This window comes from Macrotis lagotis, chromosome X (assembly GCF_037893015.1).
Source record: "Macrotis lagotis isolate mMagLag1 chromosome X, bilby.v1.9.chrom.fasta, whole genome shotgun sequence".
Classification (NCBI taxonomy): domain Eukaryota; kingdom Metazoa; phylum Chordata; class Mammalia; order Peramelemorphia; family Peramelidae; genus Macrotis; species Macrotis lagotis.
The window spans coordinates 243,161,209-243,184,159 of record NC_133666.1 but is presented as its reverse complement, the minus strand read 5'-3'; the positions used below and the strand labels follow the sequence as shown (position 1 = coordinate 243,184,159).

Sequence of the window (22,951 nt, the reverse complement as noted above, 5' to 3'; positions counted from 1 at the left end):
AACACATGTGACTGAACAAGTTTAACCTTTCCTATTTTACAGGACTACTTCCCTATAATAATGATAATAATTCACCTAAGTATAGGGTTTTTAAGGACTGCAAATTGTCTTCTTCATAGAAAATCTGTGAAGTAGGGAGTACAAGTACTGATAGATGAATTGCTAGATGTCATTTATCAACTTTTAAGTCCCATACATATTTGAGCTGCTGCTATAGACAAAGGAACTGAGGGCTATAAAGGTTAAATGATTTTCCCAACTCTCTTCAGAACCCAAATCCACAGTTTATTCAAGGCCCCTGCAGGACCCCAGAGTACCAGATTTGTCGTCATGGAATCACAAATCTTTAACTAAATTAGAACTAGAACTAAAAGGGAACTCAGAGGTCATTGAATTCCTCCCTCTCCCCCTCCCACCCCATGCCTCTATTTTTTTTTATGAATGAGGAAACTGAGATTCAAGGAGTTGACTGACTTTCCTGAGGCTTAATTCTTCCAAGCAATATTGAAGCCCAAGTTTCCTAACTCCTTCTAACAGGCTGGGCTCAAACTGCAATTTAGATTCTTATGATCAATAGCAGATCAGAATGTCTAGAATCTCAGGTTTCTTATGGAAATAATAACATTTTTAGTCATAGGGCTGTGTTGAGGCTCAAATGAGATAAAAGCTATAAATCATTTGCTAAATTTTAAAGCATTTTAAAAATGTAGAAATAAATATCAGTAAATATACATATATTTTTAAAAATTAGACACAATGTTGATGATGATGATGTTATTGTTGTTGTTCAGTCATTTCAGTTGTATCTGACTCTTTGTGACCCATTTGAGTTTTCTTGGCAAAGATACTAGAGTGGATTGTCATTTCCTTCCCCAGCTCATTTTACAGATGAAAAAAAAAAACGAAAGTACATGGGGTTAAGTGACATGCCAAGTGTCACACAGCTAGTAAATGTCTAGCTTACTAACAAGACACTTTGAACTTAGGCCTTCCTGACCCCAAGACCAGAACTCTGTCTACTACTACTCTGCCACCTCATTCATGATAATAACTGACATTTATATAGCCCTTAAAGTTTTGTAAAGTCCATAACATTTACTATCTCATTCAGTCTTCACCACAATCCTTTAAAGTAAGTGCTATTATTTTCCCAATTTTATAGATGAGGGAACTAAGATTTAGAGATGTTCTATAACTGACCCAGAAAGATGAATAGCCAGTTAAGTATCTGTGGTAAGATTCAAACTCCAAACCCAGTATTCTACACTTCTAATTAATATGAATCATCATCCATCCTTGGATGGCTCAAGATACAAAGCAGCAAGACAAACAACTATTCCCTCAGAATCAAATCTAGTTGTGACCAAGCCTAAATGCTACAAATCTACACTAGAGAAGGTCCAATTCTATCAGGCCAGCCAGCCCCTTTTTAAATGTTACCAAAATAATTCCCAAGATTAAAATAAGACTTCAAACAAACAGTTTGCAGTTGAGAATATTCTGACATTCTGATGTGTAATTCCCCTATCTATAAAATGGAGATAATAGCAATAATAGCAGATCATGTTCACAGAGCTTTTTAAAGGCCTGCAGAGTCCTTTAAAAACACTGTCTTACTTGATCATCTTAGGAAAAATTGCATCCTCTCAGTTTGCTCTTAAAATCCAAACCCTATTATTTCTAGAGATAATGCTCTACCACTATTATTTTAGTTGTTGTGTGAACTGGGGATATTGCAATGCCAACTAAGATCTCATGGGACCCTTTGATCCTGGAGCAGATTCGATTCCCACCTTAGTTGAAACCAAATTGGTTTCCAAAGGGAGGATGAACAGGCTCATTAAATTCTATTTTACTTCTGAATATGGCCCTTGCTGGATTTGCTTTCTGAATATCCACCCTCACCCCTGCCTCCATGCATTGAGCTACTCTCAATAAGGCTGGGTGGCTCCCAGCCCAGGAGGCTTCTGCAGCCCCCCATGCACTCTGGAGCTGGGTAATAAGACAGCTGACAATCAGCTGCTTTGTGGCACTCAGCCTCTCAAGGCAAATGGCATGCTGCTCTTTACTGGGAGAGAACACAGAAGGCTAATGTCAAGCCTTTATGCTTGTCCCCAAGAAAAATGAAAAAAACAGCTTGTTGCACCTAAGCTTCTTTTTTTTTTTTTTGTTTTAGTTTTGCCGTCATGAATGGAGAATAACTAAAATAAGACTCTATTCTTCTCAAATCATCAACCAAAGCACAGTCTAATGCTTAAAATTCACGTCATGATTCCTAACTGTTCATTAGCTATATCTAGGTAAAAATTTATTTCCCAAACAATACTATGATAGTGTTTGATTTGTTGATGAAAGTAAACTATGCATCTAGATCATTTAGATTGTAAAGGAATAGAGATTCTAAATAGTAAGTAGTAGAGAGCAAAGCAGCTAGGTGACACAGTGGATAGAGCACCAAGTCTGGATTTAGGAGGACCTGATTTCAAATGTGACCTCATATTTAACACTTACTGGTTGTGTGACTCTGAACAAGTCACTGAATCCTTTTCATCTCAGTTCCTCATCTGTAAAATGAGTTGGAGAAGGAAATGGCAACTCACTCCAATTTCTTTGCCAAGAATATCCCAAATGGGGTCAAGAAGAATCAGACCAAATTGAAAGGACAACACAAGTATCCTGGCTCAAATCCAAAATAGGGTCTAAATTCTGCCCCTAAAACATACTGGACATATGAGTCACCTAACCTCTCAGGACTCTAGCTGACTAAGATTATTAATTGCAATGGTAAAGAAATTCCTTATACTACTGAAATCATGGGTCTAATCTCTAATTGTAGATTAAATTTAGAAATGCAGTTTCTAAATCTACAAAATTTTGGAGAGCTTTTAATTTTGTAGTAGCATAATACTTAACACAATTATTGTATAGGATCATATTTATTATAATATTAATAGTATAACCTATAATAGTGTACTATTTATATAGTATAATATTTAATACATTGGGCCATTGCCAATGTATATTTTTTTGAAGTTCAAATCTATTCCCCCAAATAAAATGTAAGAAATAGCAATACTATGTCCAAATTAAAACTCAATTTCAGTGCACTCAAATGAATTTCTAGCCTCTTATGTGAGTTGAAAACAACCATTTTTTTCTCCCCAAGGCCCTTTTACACATACAATTTTCCAACTAAATGTTTACCAACTACTACTATACTGCCAGTTTCCTCTTTTTATGGAAATTACCTTAAAGTCTTTAATGAAACTACTTCTCAAACATCAGACACAAATAAACCATTGCTGAATTATGTAACCTTAAGTACCTACAAAATTGACTATTCTCTTTATTTAAAATGTTAAGCACTATGATGGTTTTATTTGGGAATTCAGATGTTCATAGAGTCAATAGAATTCTATAGCTGTTGGGATCTCAGTGGTCATCTAGCCCAATCAATCTATACCTGAATGGAATCACCTGATAGATGGTTGTTCAGTCTCTAATTAAAGACCTCCAGAGAGGGAGAAGCTTCTATTTCCTAAAGTATCATCCCATTCCATTTCCACACAGTTCTATAGAAAATTTCTCCTGCTATCAAAACTACATCTTTCTCTTTACAACTTTTACCTGTAACACCTGGTTCTGACCTCTGGGGTCAAATAGCACAAGTCTTTCACAAGACATTCCTTTAAATACTTAAACATTGCTGCGATGTCAAGGTGGCCAGTCAGTGTGGCCAGGCCTGAAGTCAAGAATACTCATCTTCATGAGTTCAAATCTGGCTTTGGATACATAACAGCTGTATGACCCTGGGCAAGTCACTTAACCCAATTTACCTGTTACCTCTTCTATTAAATGAGCTGGAAAAGGAAATGACCAATCTCTCCAGTATTTTTGCCAAGAAAAGCCAAAAGAGTCACACATGACTAAAACAACTCAACAATAACAACAAAAGCTGCCATATTTCCTTTGAGTTATTTTTTTCTAAAATTACATTTCTAGGGGCAGCTAGGTGGCACAGTGGATAAAGCACTGGCCCTGGAGTCAGGAGTACCTGGGTTCAAATCCAATCTCAGACACTTAATAATTACCTAGCTGTGTGGCCTTGGGCAAGCCACTTAACCCCATTTGCCTTACAAAAACCTAAAAAAAAAATTACATTTCTAAATCCTTCAACCAATCCTCATATGGCAAGGGCTCAAGGCCTTAGTAATCCTGATTGCACTATTCTGTAAGCTTTTCATTTCTCTCATGTTCCTCCTAAACCATGGTAGCAGCCAGGAAGGTTCACAGTATTTTAACTGTGGTCCATCAATGGCAAAACACAGAAGAATTTTCATGTCTTCATTCTTGAAAGCTTTTTGTTGTTCAATTAGTTTTTAAGTTGTGTCGGACTCTTGGTGATCCCTTTTGGAATTTTCTTGGCAAAGATACTAGAATGGTTTCTTTCTCCAGGTGATTTAACAGATAAAGACACTGATGCAAACAGGGCTAAGTGACATGCCAAGGGTTGGCCAGGTAGGAAGTGTCTGAGGCCAGATTTGAACTCAGGGAAATGAATTTTTCCTGACTCCAGTCCCAGTGCTCTAATTTCTGAAATACCTAGGTGCCCTATAAAGGAGAGCATATAATTATATTGCCAATATTCAATCAAAGGTCATAAAAGGATGGCACATTAACTTTGCTCCAAGTTCTAAAACCCAAAACAAAAGATAGACATTCACACACCTCATTAACAGCCAAAGAAAATGAAAGGCCTGACAACTTTAAAGGGACTCTCTAGGTTCAGAACAGGATTCATTAACATATTACAATTCCCAGGGGAACTAGATTGGACAAAACAACTAAAATCTAAATCTGGGCCAAATTTGCAACATCTGGGAATTATTTCCCTTCTGTTGGCCTTTAATGTTTCAGAAATTGTATGAAATTCGCAATTCCATTTATCTGAGAAAGTCAAGGACAATGATTCCTAGAGTAACTGACAAGGTATTCCTAATCAATTGATTAACAAGCATTTTATTACACTCCTACCATGTGACTGACATAAACAGGAATATTCATCATTCTAAGTTCAAATCTGATTACAGATACTTCCTAGCTGTGTGACCATAGGCAAGTCACTTAACCCTGATTGCCTCAATTTACCCATCTGTAAAAGAAGCTTGAGAAGAAAATGACAAACCCAGAAAAACCTAAATGGGTTCAGACATGACTGAAACAACTGAACAACAAAATGTGATTGGCATGATGTTTGCTGAGTTCAAGGCCTTCAAACACAAAAAAGAAAAGGTTCTCTTTTCCTTCAAAAAGCCTACAAGCCAGGCTTTGTGGGACTTTAATAAACTTGTATTCACACCTTTGGATTAAAATTCTCCTAATTAAATGGATCAAAATTAAATGCAGATTTAATTAAATGCCTTCACATTAAGTGAAAATTAATGGCAAAGATTACCCAAAATTCAGAGTAGTCACCAAAGGTCATTCTATTCACTAAAGGTCACTCTCCTTCCTGTTTCAAGGAACTGAAGAAAAGAGAGGCAGACTAATTGCTTTCTCATTCTGAATCTTTTCTTTTGTTTCTTGGCTTTCTTCCCATCTCCTCTCTATGAAGGAAATACAAGAACATTAATTGCTCATTCTGGGCTGCTTTATATATCACATCTTTGAGGATGAGTCTCGCCTAATGGTCTCGAAGACCTGGTCTAATTCTGTTCTCTCTCTCCAGAGATTCCTCTCTTCAATGTTAATTTTTTTTACATCATCCCTTGGTTGTTATTGAGTTGCTTCAGTTGTGTCCAACTCTTCATGACTCCTTTTAAGATTTTCTTGTCTGAGATACTGGAGTGATTTGCCATTTCCTTCTCTAATTCATTTTACAGATATTTGAGATAAACAGAGTTAAATGATTATTCAGGGTTGTACAGCTAGTAAATGTCTGAGGCCAGATTTGAACTCAAGATGAGTCTTCTTGATTCCAGACCTGGCAGTCTATCCACTATGTCACCTAGCTGCCCATAATCCCTTCCCAACTCTTTTAACCCTCAGTAGGAATCATAGATCATACTCAATAAAACTCATAAATAATGGGTTTAGAATTACTCTAAATCTCTTTTATGGACAAGGAAACTGAGTCCTAAAGAGGTTAAGAGAATTGCTTCAGGTCATACAACTACTAAATATTATTGCCAGGATTCAGATCCAGTATTCTCTAATTTCAAATCTTACCAAGTCTGTTTTTATGTTGTCCAATGTTCAGTCTGTCACCTGGCTCAAGCTCAAAATCTTTCCAATGTAGCATACATTAGAAACAAAATCCATCAAACATAAGTGTATTTTCTCAGTACTTCTCTGCCTACAAACTGTCTTCTGATTTCATAGGAAGATGGGCTTTGTATATAATCACCCTATTTTTTTCCATAGTTCATTTCCTATCTGTTAGCAAGTACAATGCCAAAATATTTTAAAAGCTTTCCACTCTGAAACATGCTTTGACAAAGGAATTAAACCCAAACACAACAATGAAAAAGCTGGGGAAAAATATGGAGATGGGGGGGCGGAGAATGGGGAAGGGAAACATTTGTTTAAAAAAAGTTCAGTGTGGTTTAACTCAAGCTAAGTCTTTATGAATTAAACTAGAGCCAGTGAGCATAACCACACTGATGAGAACATAAAACATGATAAAAAGCCAGTCAGCTAGTCATCATTACAACAAATGCATCCCAAACACTGAGCTAATACCTCTTCTCTCCCACACTTTCCTTCCATTCCAAATGTTCATAGAGACAATTTGTAGTTAACCTGTCCCTATTTGTCTGATTAGCCATAGTCGGATCAGATACACTATACATTGACCCCAACAGTGATGTCAGTCTGGTGATCTTTGGTTTACAAAGGGCAACAACCCATCATTACCACAAAGCAATGTGTCAGAAAAACAATTTTTTATAGTCAAATAGATTGAGTGTCTGCAAACAACTAACATTTATTTGGCATCTATGGTATTTAAGGCTCTCTCTGACCTCCATGGAACCTAAGGCAAAAATGTCAAGTATATATCCTGGATTTGGGATACATAAATCACATTCCCCCAAAGCTTCCTTTCCTTTCTATTGTATTTGCAAGACACTCATCTAATTTTTCTTAGAAACTAGAAGGTTTGTAAAATGAGGTGACGGGTTGAAATAGATATGAAGTTGTGCCCATCAATGGATGTGGTCAGCTACAAATTGTAAAAGTAACCAAATGCATGGAGAAAATGGGCAGGCTATCCTGAAATATTCTTATACAACTGTGTGTCTTATGTTTCTAGAACATCTTGTGGTGGGTGATTGACTTCACTCCCATGTGGCTAGCCATTTGCTAATTCTGTAACATGCCATCTGTTTTCTGCTAAAAGGTCTTCAAGTTCTTCTCATTCCCTCCTCTGTATCCCACAGAATTCAATTTATAATAGACACAGATCTGAATCATTTAGATGCATAGCTGCCTTTTTAATTTTATTTGGCAAATGCTTTAAAGGGATTAGCAAATTGTGCTATTATGAGGTAATTATGGAGACTCAACACCTTTTTTTGTATTAGCAATTTCATTTCTGATGTTTAATAGCAAAAGACACAACTTCACTGTACAGTAGGAAAATGCTTAGGACAGGACTTACCACCACCCTTTCCAAATACAATTTGTATCTCCTGAATTCCTCTGAGAAACAATCACACATAATTAATAAAAGTTTATATTTATAAAGGCCTGATGGTTTGCAAAGTATTCTCACAATTGTGTGAGGTAGGGAGTCAAAATATCATTTTCCCCATTTTATTTTTAAGGCAAGATTCTGAGAGATCAAATGACTTGTTCAACTTGCAATATTGGGAGTTGGGTTTTGACCAATCTCTTGGCTCCGTGCCCAATATTTCTTCCATGAAAACATGGACTCTGGGATAGGAGCTGAGGGAGGGAATACTCTAACAACAATTGGTAAGCAAATATGCTTGGAATGGGGATAGAAAAGATTTTCTTTTAATATAAGATTTCATATAGAAGTCAGACCTTCAAGGCTCCCTTTGTCACTATACTTCATTTTGTAACTTGGCTGTTTTGCTTCTCATGCCTTCAAATAAAAATATTCTAACCCATCCATGGAGTTAGACTAGATGTCATTGCTGAGAAGATCTCCACGAGATCTCACCACAGATACCAGTTCAGTCTCCGCTGGCTTCTATACCATTGATCAATCATGACTCTCCCCTTCTTCTGGTCCATTACTGTTCCCCATCCCTAAACAAATTTCCATCTATTCATATTCTAGGACTAACTTTACTTTACACTAAGCTGGAGACACTCAGAGAAACAACTTTAGGTCTGAATTATGTAGGATATTTTTAAAAGGATTAATTACCGTTGTTACAACAATCCTTGTTGCCTCGGAGGATAGAGGGTACCTGATGACCAGGATCAGTAGTTCTCCATAGTTCATGAGTAACATCAGAGTGATGAGAAATGTCCATCTTGAGGTCTGTCTGATTCTCACTAGTCCTTGTTAAATCAGAATTTGGGATATTTAAGGGGTATATGATATCTTGGTGCATTCCAGCTGAGTTTGATTTGTTGACAGTGTTGAGTGACATATTTACTAAAGCTTCATTTACAAAGAATGAATTTTCATGGCAGAGGCTGTCCGATCGATTAAGGCCTGTTACCTGTGCAAGAAATTACAAGGGAAAATATAACAGTTTCTCTAGTAGATGACTTTCAGCATTTTAATAAGACAGTTGCTGAGAAAAGAATTTATTAAATTAGTTCCAATCAAAGGGAAGATCAGGCGGAGTGCTATGACCCTTAATCTCCAACCCCAATTCTCTTTTCTCATAGACCTATAACTAAAAACATTAATTTGATCAGCATACTGTATCCTGAAACAACAATCAGAAATGAGCTTTAATTTCCACTATATTTCGATCAAAGGAATTGAAAAGTTGCTCCTTTTTTTGTGAAATAATAAAAAGAAAAATCTACCTAGGATTATAATATAGCATTTATACACTATAGCTTTACAAGGAAGATACTTTATGGTTCAACCAGGAACAAAAATTAAATGCAACAAAAACCATCTCTGATAAACTTGCAAGTAAACTTTGCAATTTGGTGCATGAACCATATCAAAAATGTAATTTGATATAAGTAAATTGCAGAAAAAGATTTAATTTTCCATGCATTCATGGAAAAGAAAATGCAGTGGAAAGCTTCTAAGAGATTCCTTACCATCAGCAACAATTTACATATCAATTAAATAAATCTCCATTGTCATTAGTTCAATTATTTTGTGCTTATAAATATCAAATTAACACATAGAGAATCATCTTCATAATCATGGAAAGCAGAGGTGTAGAACCTGCCTCCCTTGGTCACATTTCTGAATGCCACCTGAATTGAAATGAAAAGTAATTGGAAAATATTTTTAAAAGAAATAAAAACATCATAAAATATAATGATAATATTTGATTTTTTTAAAAAAATCAGTATGAGCCCCAACAGATGCTTATGAATGATGTGTAGCCCTATTTTTATTTGATTTTAATACCACTGATATAAAGGAAGCAATACAGAGGGATGAAGACATCTCATCAAATTATCAATGATAATTTCGAAGTACTGATGATTTTCAGAGCACAGATACCCCCTGCCTCTCATCAGAGAGTTGGAGGAATAGGAAAATGCAATGAGACATACATACATAGACATGGTCAAGGTGCTGATTTTGCTTAACTTTACTTATTACAAGGGAGAGAAATCATTAAGAAATGACAGTGATATAAAAGAAGACATTAATAAAAACATTTTTAAAAGGACGAAAATTTTAAGAGAAATAATGAAATCCAATCTAATCTCCAAACAGGATCAGTTGTGAATAATTTGTTTTTGGTCCAGACCTGTTTGACTTTATTGGTGCAGAGAACTCCCATTGTAGAAATTCCCTCCACTTATACAGATAAATAACTCTTTGGTAACTTAGAATCTTTAAAAATATATGGAACACTACAAGATTGAGTGAAATGTCCATCATTATACAGTCAGTGTAAGTCTGGATGCACACCCAAATCTTTCTGGCGCCTAGGTTGACCTTCTAACCACTATCCCACAACTACCCTCAATAGTTGCTATCTGCCCAAAGCTAACAAATAGAATAAAATATGACACTATGGGTCTCTGAATGATCAAATGATAAGAACATTTTTGAAATTACAAAATGCCAAGACCTTCACAAAGAAAAAGTCCAGTATGGGAACATGGACCCCTGTGACAATCTGGTGAAACCTAAGCCGCCCTGGCCCCACCCCCCCTGCATGGAATAATATTTTTAAATGCATAAAACAAAATACATAGTATTATAAAGGCAACAAATTATGTTAACATAGAATTTTTTTTTTAATTCACAGACACCAAGTTAAGGGCTCCTGGTATAGAGCAGAGCTATAACTGAACAACTTAAAAAAAAAGTTGGGAAATATTTAAGAAAAATGAATTAAAATGTATAAATTGTTAATATGTAGTTTTCTAAGTCAATGTGTAGTTTCAGAGATCCTTGTATCATATTTAGTTCCCCCCTTATGCCTTTTTCTACTTGAGTCTGACATCACTGATCTAGAAAATAAATGTTTCTTTGTCAACCTATTTTCCATTCTATGGACCAAAAAAAACCCTAAAAAGAGTCTAAAAATGCTGAAAGGTAACTAGATAGGTAATCCCATTTCATTGTCCTGGAAAGGTTTATGAAATTTATGAAGCTTAATAATATTACATATAATTATATTACACATAAATATAGCCACAGATGCATATCTAATTTGCATATCTATGTCTGTATCATTATCTCCAACAGGCAATATGACCCAGTAGATAAAGAGCTGGTTTAGGAGACCTGTATTCAAGTCCTACCTCTGACATGTCCTGTGTAACCATGGAAAAATCACTTTTCAATGTCCTGGTGCTTAGTTAATTACAAAAAACTAGAAAGTTTAAGTGCACTACTAAAAATAGTTTCACATACCAGAAGCTCCCTACATTGATGAAATGATAGGTTTAGTCAAATCATAGATGAAGGAGGAAGGAAAGGAAGGATGGAAGAAAGTAGAGAGAGAAAGGAAAGACAGAGAAAGAAAAAGAGGGACAGAGAGAGAGATGTATTAAACCATTCTAGAAAATGTAATATCCATATAGTTAGGGATGGATAGATGAATTGACGGATGGATGAATGAATAGATGGATGGTTGGTTGGATGGAGACAGAGAGAGAGAGAAGAGAGAGAGAGAGAGAGAGAGAGAGAGAGAGAGAGAGAGAGAGAGAGAGAGCAATGGCCAGACAGACAGACAATTAGAAAGATAATCCCTAAGACTTCTGACAACTACAAATAAACTCAAATACGGTACTTGAACATGATACCCAAGAGATAAAAGTGTGATTCTTTAGAAATGGCCCTAGAGTTGCCTTAGAATCACTGTGATGTCTTGTGAATGAGACCCCCAAATTCAGAAACCTCTCCAATTACTCATGGAAGGGCTCGTGTCTCCCCACCCCAAACTGTACCTCATTGTTTCCTGGAGAAAAGGCCGCAGGGAGACTACTCTGCCGACTGTGCCTCCAGTGACATAGGAGACTCTGCTGGATCCTGACCTTCTCCCTTTCCCTCTCCACCATCCTCTGGCCTTCTCTGAGCCGTTCCAGGTTTTGCTGATACTCCTGGAGCTGGTGGTCCAGTTCCCCCCGACTCCGACTGAGCAGCTCCTCTTGACTCTGGCACTCCTTCTCGCGCTCCTGAAGCCATTTTTCCTTTGCCTCCTGCTCCCGCTGCCTCTGGTCACACTTGCGGTACCAGCGTTGTTGCTCCTGTTGGAACTGATGCTGCAGCTTATGGATGTTGGCCAGCTCCTCCCGCTGTTTCTCCAAGTGGCGGGACTTCTCTTGCTCCTGGAGCAGCGAGCCCCGGAGAGATAGACCTAGGGGCATTCTCTCGTGCTCCTGGAGAATGAGCTTTTGGAGCTCAATGTGACTGTCTTGTATGGTCAGGGCAGCCTAATTCAGGGGAAGAGCAAAACCAAAAGGGTCCCACATCATTAAAGCTACCCTCTCACTATGAATCAATCAGCAAGTGTTTATCAACTCTCTACTAAGTGCCAGTACTAGGTCCCAGAGTTACAGATATCCAAAAATGCCCCAATTCTCAAACAGAATTCAGGGTCACTAATTTTCCACTACCTCCTACTGCTCTGAATTTTCCTTAATAAGTTCACTTAACCTTTCTAAAGTTGTCTAGATCAGTGCTTCTTAACCTTTGTATCATGGACCTCTTTGGCAGTATGGTGAAGCCTATAGTCCAATTCTTAGAATAATGTTTTTAAATGTAAAAAATACATAAAATTACAAAGAAAACTAATTATATTGAAATAGTTTTTTTAAATCAAGCTAAAAACTTTTATTAAACCAATCTCTAATATCCCTTTCAGTTCAATTTTATTAATCACTCAATCATGGACATCTATTAAACTCAGAGAAGCAAGAGAGTTTAATATTTCATGTTGACTCTTCAATTTCTTTTCTAAAGATCTGGTTGGGGATTTATATGGAGGAACATTAGCGGGAAAGCATCCCATATGTCTGAAATGTATTTTGCTATTGCTCTTTTGACCATTATTTAACTAAATCTATCATTCAGGAATTGAGTACACAAAATTACAAGTCTAAAAGTCATAAACCTAGTTATTCTCTCCTGCTAATTCCTAAATGGAGTCCTTCTTTAGCTTATACTGGCTCCATAAGGACACAAAATGGCAATCTGGAATTCACCGATAAATAATATCTTACTAAACTACATGGACTCTTCTGAGACTAGGAGTTAGAACTACTTCCCATGGTTTTGTTAATAGTCGCAGCTACTAAGCTTGCTGTTCTTACTCAGCACCATAGCTGAAAGGCCATGCCTAAACCAGTGAGAAGAAATTATTTAATTAATTGCTTACAGGAGGCTGGGATGATTAAGGATAAGTCCACAGGACATTACTAACTAGATTTAAAAATAATTTTGTGCTACAATATCTGACTTTGAAAAGTTTGGCAACATCCCTGAAAAAAAAAATTGCCAAGATTTTGAAGGATTTTGCAGAACCAGAAAATCTCAGTGAATGCCCATGGCAGCTTTTAATTTTAAAAACTCCCATTTTAAAAGTGTGAAAGATTAGGGAAAGGATAAACCCAAAATGAATACATGCTGGGTCTACACATATATTTGTATCTGGATATGACATTATTGTTCTCTTGGGGCCAAATTCACATTTTTCTCCACACCTCTTGAAACATTTTTTTTAAAACTGTCCACATAGCAGATGCTAGGAATATGGAGGTTTGATGGAGAGAATCCCATGTGTGGGCATTTTTTTTGTTTTAAAAAACTAAAGAACTTTGGGTCATGTTTAAAACTAATACCACTCAACAGTTGCCTCTTATATGAATTGTAATTCATAATACATTAACTAGGAATGTTTGCACCTGGACCAAGAGGTACCCTTAGGTAGGAAAGGAAAGAGATCTTTAGAAGCCTTCATTAATGGAGAAAATTGGAAAAAATATTCCAGGAAACCAGTGTGTGAGAGGCAGGGTAGAGAGAGTACTCATTCCTGGTAATTTACAATCCAATCCCCCAATCATTTATTAAGGTCATACAAGGTGTCAGGCAATGTGGAATAGGTCTTGGGATGATAAAAACAAATCAAAATTGTCCCTGCCTTCAAGAAGTTTTAATTCTATTGAAAATGCAATATGTCAAAAAAGAAATAGCATATACATGATAGTTGGGAAAAGATTGAAAATTAATCACTAAGGGGGAGGAGAAGACCTAGAAACTTTCCAGAAGTATCATATGAATTGGCCTTGAGGAAAACTAGAGCTTCTTATAATTAGTGGAAGAGTGTCTTCCTATCATGGGGACAGCCAATGCAAAGATATGGAGACAGGATATAAAAATGTGGAGAAAGACAGGAAACAAGAAACCAGGAAGGGGATATTCATCAAAGAAAATTGAGAAAGAACCACTTTGCCAGTTTGAAAAAAAGCAACTGATAGAAATATCATGAAAGAGTATCGAGGAAGAGGAGGTGAGCAACAGGGTCAAGAACTTTGGAGAGCTTGGGAAGGGTGAGGACTGAGAATAGACTATCAGAATTTACAGTGAAGAGATCTTGATAGCATCTGAGAGAGCATATTTAGTTGAGTGATAGAATTGAAAACTAAATTACAGGGGATTAAAATATAAGTCAATGAGAAAGGAGGGTCAAAGAATAAGGTCTTTCCTAGGAATCTGGGTTTGAAGAAGTTTACAAGGTGGAACTATATAGGGTTGCTTACTATTTTCGAGGGGGGGAGAAAAGGGAGAGAAGGAAGGAAAGAATTCAAAACTTAAAAATCTTTTAAAAATTGTCTTAACATGTAATGAGGGAGGATAAAATAGTATAATAATAAAAAAATACACAGGTTGTTCCAAAAATAGTGCAGCCTTAAGCTATTAAAGCTTCAATAATTTTAATAGCTTAAAAGCTTTCTCCAATATTGACTATCCTAAATCCAAGTACTCCATACATGATCTAACAAGTATGTAGTTAGCAAGAATAATTTATTAGAAAGTTATCATCTTCAGGGTGTCCCAAAAATCTTAGAGTGACTTTAAGTTATTAGGAATATCCTTTAGTGTAGATGATAGGTTACTAATTAATTGTTCTTGCTAACTACATGCTAGTTGGGACATGCATAGAGTACCTGATTTTGGATAGACAACACTGGGGAAATAGAAAGGTCTAAGGTCATTCTTCACCCACCTACTTCTTATATATTTACTATCCCCATTTCTTTTCAGAAGTAGTACCATCAAACTCATTCTTCTCCTCCCTCATCACACTGATGTGGGGTAAATCTTGGGCATAGGAAGAGAGTAAAAAGATAGGGAACCTCCAATGCAAAGTTCGAAGTTGATGAGATGGGGTGCTTGCCTGACAGCTCAATCAGTGGAGGTAAAGCAGAGAAAGCATGCCTAACTGGTGAGAGAGAGAGAGAGAGAGAGAGAGAGAGAGAGAGAGAGAGAGAGAGAGAGAGAGGATTGTGTGTGTGTGTGTGTGTGTGTGTGTGTGTGTGTATGTGTTAGTTGAGAGAGGGATGAAGGTGAAGAAAGAAACAAAAGGAGGAAAGGGCACTGAACTTCCTGAAGTGAAAGGCAGTGGGACATTATGTTACAAGCAGCAATGTCTGTAAGATGCTCTCTGCTACTGCTCTGCAGATGGTTGAGTATCTGGGATGTTAAATCAAGGTCCTTGAATACTTTTGAGCTTTAAAGGTTGAGGGCCATTTGCCTCCTTCCTAGCACAGGCTAGTGTGGGAGGTATCCATGAATATTAGTGCTGTGGGAAGTAGCAATGACTGGTCAATTTTTTCAACTAGGCAAAAGGCTTGTTAGGAATGACTGCCCAAGATGAGCACTTCAGCAGCCGTCCCTCTCTCCTCCTCCAGTACCTACATATCCATTTTGATACTATCTAAATTCAGTCCAGTCAAGTGGAAACAGTGATGGGCCTAGAGTCATCATTCTGAGTTCAGATCTGGTCTCAGACAATTCCTAGCTGTGTGGCCCTGGGCAAGTCACTTAATCCTGTTTGCACCAGTTTTCTCAATCTGGAGAAGGAAATGGCAAACCACTCTAGTATCTTTGCTAAGAAAACCTCAAAGAGGGTCATGAAGTCATGATGACATGAAGACAGGGCTAAAAATAACTGAATAGCAAATTCAGTCCCCATGCTAGGTGTTGGGGTTACAAATATAAAAATGGTATAGCCATTGCCCTAGAAGAGCCTAAATTTTAGTGAGATGAGAAGGGAAATATAGATGTACTCAAATAAATACAAAAGAGAGAGATGGAGAAGTGAGAATAGAAAAGGAATGCAGGCCATACTGAGCATCAGTTACTAGGAATGGTTGTCAAAGGCAGTGCTAGATGAGATGGTGCCTTAGCTACAAGAAAGAAATCATTAATATGAACCTAATTGCTAATAAATTAGGTGCCGGATGGTGAAATGGATAGAGCACCAGTCCTTGAGTCAGGAGGACCTGAGTTCAAATTCTGCCCTTGCTATTTACTGGCTGTGTGATCTTGGGCAAGTCACTTAAACCTGATTAACTGGCATCCAGGTCCATTTCCAGTCATCCTGATTCATATCTGGCCACTGGACCCAGATGGCTCTGAGGAAAAAGTGGGGCTGGTGACTTAGCACAGGACCCCTCACTCAATCCAAGTCACTTGCTTGTTATGGTATATAACCTCCTGTTGTCATGTTCTTCGAGAACAAAGGACAAACATCAGGTGCCTAGGACTAAATTTACCAGGCAGACCATAATACAATCATAGAGTTATGGAAAGAATCTTACAAGTCATCTAATCCAAGGTCCTCAATTGTACAGTTGAAGAAACAGAAGCACAAAAAAGATAAAGTGACTTGCCCAAGGTGACACAGGTATAACATGGAAGGGACAGGATTCAAACTCAGGTCCTCTGACATCAAATTCAGACTAAGTAAATTGAAAACTATTTTTTGATTTTTTTTTTATGTTTTGTTTTTTTGGGGTTTTTTGCAAGGCAAATGGGGTTAAGTGGCTTGCCCAAGGCCACAAAACTAGGTAATTATTAAATGTTTGAGACCAGATTTGAACCCAGGTACTCCTTACTCCAGGGCTGATGCTTTATCCACTGCGCCACTTAGCCGCCCCATTTTTTGATATTTTATTTTACATTTTAGCTACTTTGAGATCATTAATAGTGAAAAGTAGGAGGGGAATACAACAATTCCCTTTCTGAATAGTAGAAAATATTTATTTGGCATGTTCTTCAAATTTGACTTTAATATGCAATCATTATCCAAGGCTGTGCTAAACTGACCTAGGACAAATTTTAGACTTTGTTTAAATATTTAATCATAATAATCCCTAAAAAACCAGGACAGAGTAGTGACATATTACCAAAAACCCCACAAAATTCTGGTTGTCATGCTTTTTAAAAAAATAGACTATTTTTTAAAAATACTCTTTTTTAAGAAATAGACTAAGTAATAAAATACATGAAAATGTATTTTTGCCATTCAAAATCTGAAGAGATGCCCCTTTTTGACTTATACTATATTACAGGATCTAGAACTGGAAGGGCCCAGTCTCTGTCTGCTCCAACCCTCCTTAGTTTACAGATAAAGAAACCAAGGCCTGGAAGACAATGACTTCCCCTAGATCACAAAGGCAATAAGAAACAGCTGGTATCAGAACTTTGGTCCTCTGATTTTTAATCTAGTATGCTTTCCACCATATTAGGCTAACCTGTATATGCAAGGGGTAGCTAGGTGGTGCCATAGTGCCCAGAATACTGGGCCTATGATCAGTTATATTTGAGTTCAGATCTGATCTCAGACACTTACTAGCAGTGTGCCCTGGGCAAGTCACTTCACCCTGTTTGCCTCAGTTTCTTCATCTGTAAAATGACCTGGAGAAGGAAATGCTCTAGTATCTTTGCCAAGAAAAACCTTGCCAAACGTTTATGTATAAGTCAAGACATCTGTGATGTCATAGGTCCTCTTTGAAAAGGGTGAACAACATGCAATGAGTAATTAATGTCTGCTGAATGAATAAAAGCAATACATGAAACCCAATTGAAAAAGGCGTAACTATGGAATATATCATGTGACTTTCATATAGAATGAAATCTCTAATTTTATTGGCATAAGGGACTCCCAAAAAGGAATCTTCTGTTATTAATGCAGACCATCACTTTCTTTAACATAATCTTAGAGACTTTATGGGACCACTAAGATTTGCCTGAGAAACTTTATTGAGAGGTTCAATGCTTTGCCCAAGATTAAACATCCAGAATGTTCAGTGGCAGACCTGGAATTCAGGCCTTCCTGATTCTAAGGTCATATCTCTATCCATTATACCATATTATCTCAATGAGAGGTCAGCCTTTAGACCCAATCACAGTTTTGAGAGGTCACATGGGCATATGTATTACTCATATTCCTATGTGCTATTTTTATTGGATATAATGGAAAAATTATGTCAGTTGACCTTAACATACCCCCAATCTACATTTAATTTTGATTAGCTTAGCAAGACTGAACAAAAGGATGTGTGGACCCCAAGCTCTGGTCCATCAGTCAATGCCTCACTCTATCAAGAACTAATGAGTAGCAATACTTAGTTATGTTCCTAAAGGATCATTGCCTTCTTTGTCTTAAGAAGATTAAAGGGATGATTAAAGGGAAGAAGGAAAGATGATTAAAGAGAAGAAGGAAAGATAGAAAGGAAGAATGAGCAAATGCCCTGGATCTCTTCCTTGGTTTTGCCAAGGGCTAATCATCAAGACTGACATTTTCATGTAATCAAATGCTATCCTAAAAGTTCCATGGCCAGCTATGTCAAAGAACATGAGCTTTCTGAAAAAAAGCAAGAAGTAGCAGATGCTTCACTAACCTGATTAGGACTCCTACCCAAAGCATATATAACAACATTTGAAAAGGAGTAAACTGCTTTATGGATTTAGGATACAAGTCCAAGTAGATTCAGTTTTTAAGTTGAGTTATAACCTGTCATCTGGGGGTTATTTTCCTTTAGAAAAGCTCTAATTGTTCAAGTCCAGGAATCATCAAATAAAGCAAGTTACACAAAGAGAAACATTCACCAGGTGAAAACTACTAAAGGGGATAATTACCTGGAGGCTATACAAGAGCCGAGTTAGATTCTGGATGGCTTGTATAATCTGAAATATAAGATGAATAGTGTCAAGTTTTTTAAAAGTTTAATTTTAAATCTTAAAGTTCAATTTACCCAAGTAAAAGATGTAAGTAATATATTTGTGCTAGAGGAAGCTCACCTCTGCCTGTGACGAACTTGGAAAATCTATGCATTCAGCCTACAATGAATAAAAATATAAGATTTGCTGTTGTTGTAAATACAGATGACTACTACACCTGGGAAAAAGTACACTATTCAATTTTAAAACAATCTCTAACCCCCTTCTCCCCACCAAAGGACAAAGAATTCAACTTTTTTAATGAAAATAATATGGATGTTATCTTATACACCAAAAAATCATAGCAAACTCATTGACAATGCCAAGGGTTACCTGGTATTAAACCAAATGGAATGCTTCTCTGTGGACCTCAACAGCAACCCAAACTTACCCTAACACTAGATTCAGACTGTCTTATCACTAATAAGACTAGGCTGACCTGAAGGGTTTCTTGCAGACCAGAGTAGCCTGCAACTAAGGTAAGGCTGAGCCCATACAAAAAACATGTTAGGCAGGCATAAAAGAAGTGGAGTAGCAGGGTTCTCCTCCAACTCGACTATTTCTGAGTTTGGGGAGCTCAAAAAACTGATAGCAAAGGGAGAGGAGGATGATGGGATACCCTGAGTCAGTATTGTTTTGCTTCTTAGGTTCCTACCCTGCTCCAGGACCTCCCAGACAGTGGATGGAAACTTTACTCTCAAAAGTCTTGTGAAATGTAACCAGGAGAAGAAGAAAACTAGGGATCAAGGTTCCTTTGACCCCAAGCTTCTGAGACTACAATGTTATCTCAGAGATCTTAAGCACTTTTGGGATGAATCTAGGGCAGAGATTTTTAACCTATAATCTATGGACAGCCCCCACCCCCCTCAGAGGTCTATAGAGAAATTTCAAGGAATCTGTATAGTTGAATGGGAGAAAAAAATACATCTTTAATTTATTAACTTCCACCCCAAATTTAGCATTTCCTTATTTTGTGAAGGGGGTCTGTCCATAAGCTTCACCAGACTGACAAAGGAGTCCTTGGTACAAACCAGGTTAGCTAGGGTACAAACCATGGGTAGCTAGGTGATGCAGTGAAGAGAGTATTTACCCTGGAGTCAGGAGGACCTGAATTCAAATCTGATCTCAGACATTTAATAATTGCCTAGCTATGTGACTTTGGGCAAGTCACTTAACCTCCATTGCCTTAAATAAAAAAAAAAAATTTAAAAAGAACTTCTGTTCTAGAGACAATGTGTTAGATGTAAATAGAGGAGAAATCTCTCTAAGCATCTCTAAAATTCAGTCCATGATGAAAGGCAATCTTTCAGACTATTCCATTAGACTGTGAGCTTTTAGAGAGCAAAGATAGCCAATTTTTCTTGGTATCCACAATACGTAGGACAGTGTCTAGTTCAAAGTCGGTGCTTAATGTTTATTGACTGACTGACCGTGTACATGCCCAATAATTCAACAATTGAGAGGTTGAGTACACACTTAAGAAAGACTCCATCAATGATGTTTTCCTCCTCTTCCTTTTCATTATAGTTCCTACCTGCCTCAGAACCACTTCACTACTGTTAGCTTATCTCCTAAATGAAAAACGAGAAGGATGACAGGTGATGAAGCTCTGCTTGGCTATTTAACTACTTGCCAGCAACTGAAAAGATCTCAATTTAGGAGGTTCAAACTGGTATCTGCAAAAAGCTGCTGGGTTATTTCTGAAGAAAGAGGATGGAAGAAAGGAAGTTAGGAAGGAAGGAGGGAGGGATGGAGAGAGGAAGAAAGAACAAAAGATGTTACAAAAACAGGTTAAGGAAAGAAGGAAGAAGGAAAGGAAGAAAGGAAGAAAGGAAGAAAGGAAGAAAAGAAGAAAGAAAAAAGCAAAAGGTTATTTCTAAAATATATATATAGGGCAAACTATATGTATTCATACATACATATAGATGGAGAGAAAGAGGTTATTTCTGAACTATATATATATATATATATATATATATATATATATATGAAGACAGAAAAAAAGAGAGGTGGTTTCCAAAATAAACTATATATGTGTGTGTGTGCGTGTGTGTATGTATGCATATGAACACACATATACATATATAGTTTTACCCATTCCATTTTCTTTGCCTACTCCATCATTACAAAAATTGAATCAAGAATTGTATACAAAAATCTACTATAAAGATTTTTTTTTCAAAATTAGAGCTATAGCTACCTGAGGCATGAGAAACAGTGAGGAATGTATAATTTCTAGATAATTACTGCTGGCTTCCCATGAGTTTGGAATGAGTCAGACAAAACATTATTCCTATTTGCAGAATTCTTTGCCTTGGAGGTTTCTTTTTAATGGGGTTCGTCAGCCACCTTGTGGTAAATCTGGAAAGCTGCAAGATTGATGCTGATCAAAAGCCAAAATGCCCTTTCTCACAGAGTTCATTGTCTCAAACATTTATAGAAATGCCAAAAAGTCACGCATAGCTAATTAAAACAGTAAATTCCAAAGCAAGAATATGCATGGTATTTCAAAGGCTAGATGGCAAATGACTCCTCTTTAGATTTCATTTCACTTATGGTAAATAGTAAAAGCTTCTCAAAATATTGCTCTGGGAGCAAAATTTCTGAAGGTTAGTTGACCCTAAGAGTAAAATGAAAACTTTATATCACCTTCCTATCTCCAGTAAAGGAGAGAAGGCAGGAATCAGTTCTCTATTATAGAGAAAATAACACTGCAGACATTCTGAATTCCTGAAACATAAAAGCAATCAAAACCATGCAGAAGTCCTCAGTGAGAAAAGTAAATTTTAAAAAATAGATACTAAAGTAGAAAGCTTAAAATCAGAATTAGTAGAGTAGAAAATTTTATTCTTTTCATGGAAGCATATGTATATGGTTATTTCCATTTAATATGTGGTCTAGGTAATTTATGCAAGTACATCAAATAGATGCATATGAATACATGTTAATAAGTATATTCTTGCTTTAGGTGAGGTACAATTCTAACGATTGAACCAAGTTATGCTCTAGTAGAGAAAGTACTAAACTCAGGATCAGAAGACCTGAGTTCAAATCCTGTATAGGCTACTTAACACCTGTGGGACCTTGGATAAGTCATGTGATGTCCTTGGGCACCAGTTTCCTCCAAAGGTAAGATGGGGGGAGAGAGGGTTATACAAAAATCTAATCCTTAACCTTGTTTTTATTTTTTGCAACATGAACCCTTTTGGTGGCCTGGTGAATTTTCTCAGAATAATTTCTTTAAATAATTTAAGAAGATGTTAAATTTTAGTTAGAGGTTAGTGAAAATAGGTTTTTTTGTTTGATGGTTTGGTTTTTTTTTGCAAGGAAAATGGGGTTAAGTGAGAGGTTAGTGAAAATAAATATATAAAGATATTTTCCCAACCAAATTCAGAAATCCATCCACATAACCATTGGGATCCCCATTCCTCAGGTTAAGAGCCCCTGGACTAGCTTTTCTCCAAACTTTCATCATATCTAAATTGTATGGTAGTAAGAACACTGATTCAGAAGCCCCTGCCCCATTGTCTTGATCCCTTTCCATTTAAAGACAATCAAAAGAGTCATATGTGAAAGGAATGGCAGCTAGGAAAAAAGATGTGCTCAAATGCCAATTTTTAGTTGAAGAGAGATGTAAAGCTTACAGGCTCATATAATCTAGAAAGAACAGCTTAGATTACAAAGATTTCACCCTAAGACACAAGCAAATAGTGTGGAAGACAGTGGGAAGAACATAAGGTGGTAGCAGCTGGAAAGAGAGTTGGGGAAACCTAAAAGGAAAAGACAGGCAAGAAGGAAAAAGGGAAGAAAACAAAGACAAAGAAAGCATTGAATGGGAAACAAGAAAAGGATAAAGAGAAGATACACACATATACACACACACAAGTGATTCATCAGATTTTAAAATATTTTTAATGATTTTTTTTAAATCTGCTGCTTTGTTGACATCTACATGGTATGGCAATTCGTATGGATGCTCAAATTAATAGAAGAGGGATAAGGAAGAAAGACAAATCAATTCAGGAAATACAAATACAAATACTCCTGCTATTATTTCTTTTGTCTTTTAATGCCCAGCAAATTCAATTT

The 22,951-nt window shown here is 36.8% G+C and overlaps 1 protein-coding gene across 10 annotated transcripts in view; it reads right to left on the bottom strand.

The window, feature by feature from the left end:
- Positions 1–22,951, bottom strand: part of ARHGEF28 (Rho guanine nucleotide exchange factor 28) — a 378,068-nt gene that overhangs the window by 30,945 nt on the left and 324,172 nt on the right. For all 10 annotated transcript variants that reach the window (XM_074208046.1, XM_074208045.1, XM_074208043.1 and 7 more), the window contains 4 exons: positions 18,944–18,982; positions 18,782–18,829; positions 11,584–12,069; positions 8,399–8,699 (listed from right to left, as the gene is read on the bottom strand). In XM_074208046.1, coding sequence (XP_074064147.1) covers positions 8,399–8,699; positions 11,584–12,069; positions 18,782–18,829; positions 18,944–18,982 — 874 coding nt within the window. The remainder of the gene's footprint in view (positions 1–8,398; positions 8,700–11,583; positions 12,070–18,781; positions 18,830–18,943; positions 18,983–22,951) is intronic.